This window comes from Octopus bimaculoides, chromosome 13 (genome assembly GCF_001194135.2).
Source record: "Octopus bimaculoides isolate UCB-OBI-ISO-001 chromosome 13, ASM119413v2, whole genome shotgun sequence".
Lineage (NCBI taxonomy): Eukaryota > Metazoa > Mollusca > Cephalopoda > Octopoda > Octopodidae > Octopus > Octopus bimaculoides.
The window spans coordinates 47512897-47517134 of record NC_068993.1 but is presented as its reverse complement, the minus strand read 5'-3'; the positions used below and the strand labels follow the sequence as shown (position 1 = coordinate 47517134).

At 34.5% G+C, this 4238-nt stretch overlaps 1 protein-coding gene across 1 annotated transcript; it reads right to left on the bottom strand.

Annotated features, from left to right (window-relative positions):
• Positions 1-1141: 1141 nt before the first annotated feature.
• On the bottom strand, positions 1142-2338 carry LOC106869549 (uncharacterized). The gene has a single exon (XM_014915336.1). The coding sequence runs from the start codon at positions 2336-2338 to the stop codon at positions 1142-1144; it is 1197 nt and encodes a 398-aa protein (XP_014770822.1).
• Positions 2339-4238: the final 1900 nt, after the last annotated feature.

The following is a 4238-nucleotide window of genomic DNA, read 5'->3' as shown; positions in this document are numbered from 1 at the left end:
TGCAAGTCCCAGCTCTGTCGTGTCTCTGAATATATTCCTTCTGAGCCAGGACGGCCAGAGATAATATGATTTATTGTTTTTTGTCCATCTTCACATATTCTACATTTACTTATGTTACTTTTCATTATATGTTTTTGGTAATTTCTGGTGGGGAGGCTTTGGTCTTGTGCTGCAATTAAAAATCCTCTAGTCTCTGCTTTGAGCCCTGAGCTTCTCAACCATTGGTGGGATTTTTGTCTGTCTATTTCTTTTGCATTTAGTATAGCCCGGTATGTGCCATGAAGGGGATTTTCTTGCCATCATTTTAACATGGTCCGTTGCTGTTCTAGTTTTAATTTGGATTTCATTTGTTTTATAGATTTTTTTGTTTCTTCTTCATATTTATTAGGTAGTATGATTTCTTGTTTGTATTTGTCAGCTTCCTTAAATGCTGAAAACAGTTTTTTGTTTTGCTCATGTTTTGTGGCTATTTGTATTAGTTTTCCTTGCTTCTGGAGTAGGTATTTTTACAGTACTATGGTGGTTATTTTATAATAGTTTTCCAGGTGTATAAGGCCGCTACCACCTTCTATACGCTGCATATATAGCCTTTCTATGTCAGATTTTGGATGGTGCATCCTAGGTCCTGTCATTATTATTATTAATATTATTATTAGTAGTAGTAGTAAGGTTTTAAACTGGGAGAATTGCTTAGCAGCATTTCTTCCGTCTCTTGCAATTCATTCTTTCAGCGTCGATGAAATAAGTACCCGTTGTTGGTCACAGGAGTAAATGTAAATCGACTTCACCCTTCCCACAAAATGTCTCGCCTTATCACTTTAGTAGATAGAAAGAAATTTTATTTTATTATCCGTTATCATAAAAGTTGCTTTTGATGCTGCTATTTCTCTGTTGTTGTTGTTTTTTTTGTTGTTGTTTCGCTTCGTATTTTTTTTCTTTCCATTTATATCAAAATAGTTAAAATGTTGTTTTCTGGATTTCTTTATGCCTGCACTCGGCATAAAAGCATTATAGCAGCAACAGAAGTAGCAGCAGAGCAGTAGAGCAGCAGCAGCAGCAGTAGTAGTAGTGGTAGTAGTAATAGTAGTAGTAGTAGTAGTAGCAGCATCAGTGTGAATGTTGAACTCATAAACATTGTTCTTCATAGTCGGTTATTTTTTGATAAAATATTCTTAAAGTATTTCAGAGGGAATCCTCTAGAAATGAAACTGATTTCCTGTTTTTGCGAAGAGCTAGGTTTAACTTTAACTTTTTTCGTGTATTTACAATGTGAGAAACACCGAAATATTGCAACTAATTCTTTACGAAACTGTTTATTTGTAACTATATACCAGAGAAAATTCATGCTGTGGTGAGTTAGTGAAAGGAGACGAAGGTATGAAAATGTTTTCGACGTTTTGTAACCGTCGTGGGAGACATCGTATAAAATATTTACCGAGACAGGTGTACATGTTAGGAAAAAAAATATGTTATTATAGACAACCATTCTAGTATTAGCGGATATCCGACGCCTTCGGGAATCTAAAGTACTTGTTTGACATAACAAGGGTCTAGAAAGTATCGTCCGTATAATCAGTACGTTACATATCATCATAATAACTGATGGAATGATGCTGTGTAGGAATATACGTAGCCAGTTATCAAAATTTTCAACGAAGTAGAGATATTTTATGGAATTCAGAGTGCACTTGCCTAATTCAAATAATTGTGATTCGCTGGGAAAATCCAAAGCAACGTTGCTTTTTGATTCGGTTGTGTTGGCGTGTTTGCTAGATGAATTCTCGTTCACGTAGACTAGTAACAGTTGCTGCTGCTTTGTCGTGTCTCCCATGCCAATGAGAAAATGGGAATCATACATTGCGAGTATAACAAATGTTACAGTGATTTTTAATAAGCTGGCACGAGAATGGATTTGAACGTGACTACTCAGTGGCTTAGTTACAAACATCATCTTCTCGAGGGATATGAGAACTAAATTCCAAGATGAGCAATCAATGAAAAACGAAGAGAAGAATTGACCTGATTTACATAAGAACTCATTCAGTTGTGTCACATGGATACCAAACGTGAATGCTAGCCATTTACGGAGCAAGGTGCATATAACAGACCCCATGTCAACAGTAAGTTGAGATAAGAGGTAAATATTAAGCCTTTGCACTTTCATCGAGGCTCGAGTGAGAATGTAAATAGAAATCATGTTACCTGAGAGTCCGAAAATCAGAAGAAATCCACCAAACCATATCCAAAACCCGACAGCGTAGACATTATCACGAATATATTGCTCTGCTTTATCATTAGAAATTATGTCTTTGTTGTTCAAGAGAGCAGATGAATCCATAACCGCTTTCTTTTTTATGATCACTTATAGTTTTACAAAAAATATCGGACTAAATAATGGATTGTTACATATAATACATGATTTTACATAATTCTCAAACAACGGCTACTAATATCGAATCCAGTGTTGTTGTTCGATTCGAGAATATTGATGATGTTGAAACAGTTTCTGGCTTTTAAAAACGATCGTCGTTGTTGATGTAGGTACTATTGCTGCTGCTGCTGCCACTGCTGCTGCTACTACTGCTGCTGCTGCTGCTGCTGCTGCGGTTGATGTTGTTATTGATGTTTAGTTGTTGATCAATTATGAATGAAGAATACAAATGAGCACGAGCATTAAAGCCGTGAATCCGTTTGTCTTTTCCTTTTGTTTATATTTAATTTCACTAGGACGTTCTGTGTGTCTTTTCTGTTATTCTCTTACTTTAGAGGGTTAGTGCATAAATTAAGACAGATATAGATGCTATATCTGCAATAGGGTGATATCAAGAAGAGGGTCTATTCCTTTATAATTGCTACCCTTTTTGTCAGGTTCCCCAGTTCAGTGAGTAACAAAGAGAAATCACATGCCGCAACGGAATTGGTATCAGGAATGCCATATCACTTCATGAAGTGGCGAGAATCTAATTCTGTCATTAAGACGTATTTTTGTTTCGTTGAACAAGATGTTTCAACAAATTCTACTTTCTTCTTCGATTGAACACACACGTCTTGTATTAAAGATTTGGGATACACATGAATTATCTTCTCCGACAAGAACCTTCAGTGGGATACGTATAACTAGTCTGAAATTTATGCTTTTCTTGTTGATACGAAGTCACCTCCTAAAAAACAAAAAGAAAGAAAAGAAATTGCATCAATATACATATACGGATATATATCACTATATACATGCATGATTGAGTTTGTGTGAGTGTTTATGTTTATGTAATGATATAATGAATATTCCATGTGTGTATACTATACACAGACACAGACACACACACACACACACACACACACACACACACATATATATATACAGATATATATATATATACATATATATATATATATATACATATATATATATATATATATGCATCTATGTAAGTATATATCAATGCGTGTATGTATATATATATATATATATATATATATATATATATATTCGAAGATATCGGATGCGGCTGTGCATCATCAACCAGCTAGAGGAGATGTCCTCCTCTTGAGGTTAAAAAATCGTAGTAAAATCCGTTCGAACGGAACAGCCATGTTGAAGTGGGTATGAACATTACACTTGCTTTCACCTCTTACTGCAATCACTCCTTAGAGAGATTTTAGAACTAGCTTTATAGCTTATATATATATATACATAAATACATACGTACATACATATATATTTATACGTGTGTATATATATACAAATATATATTTATATACGTACACTCACCTACTTACGTGTGCGCGCGCGTGTATATGTGTCTATGTACATATAGAGAGTGATGATGAATATTTCTTGACATTTATGCCGTCCTTGTTATTGTTTATCAGTTCATTTATGTTTCTGTTTCTGTTTCTTACTTTTGCCTACGTGTTAAATGAGTTCACCGATTGAATGTATCTAACGTGTTCGATACTGTTCGAAGTGTTTGAAGATTAATTAGCGACACAAAGACTTGGTGAGAGACATTAAATACGTTATGTAGCATGAAATAAAAAGAAAAATACAAAATTAACAAATAAAATGTTCAATAAATAGCTATTACAGACGAACAAATCGATTATGTGAATTCGCCAGTCTTTCAATATGATGTGTGTATGTATGCGTTTATATGTATATATATACATCTTTATGTGTGTGTGTGTGTGTGTGTGTGTATGAAGACAGACAGATACATGTGTATGTACGTATGTATATA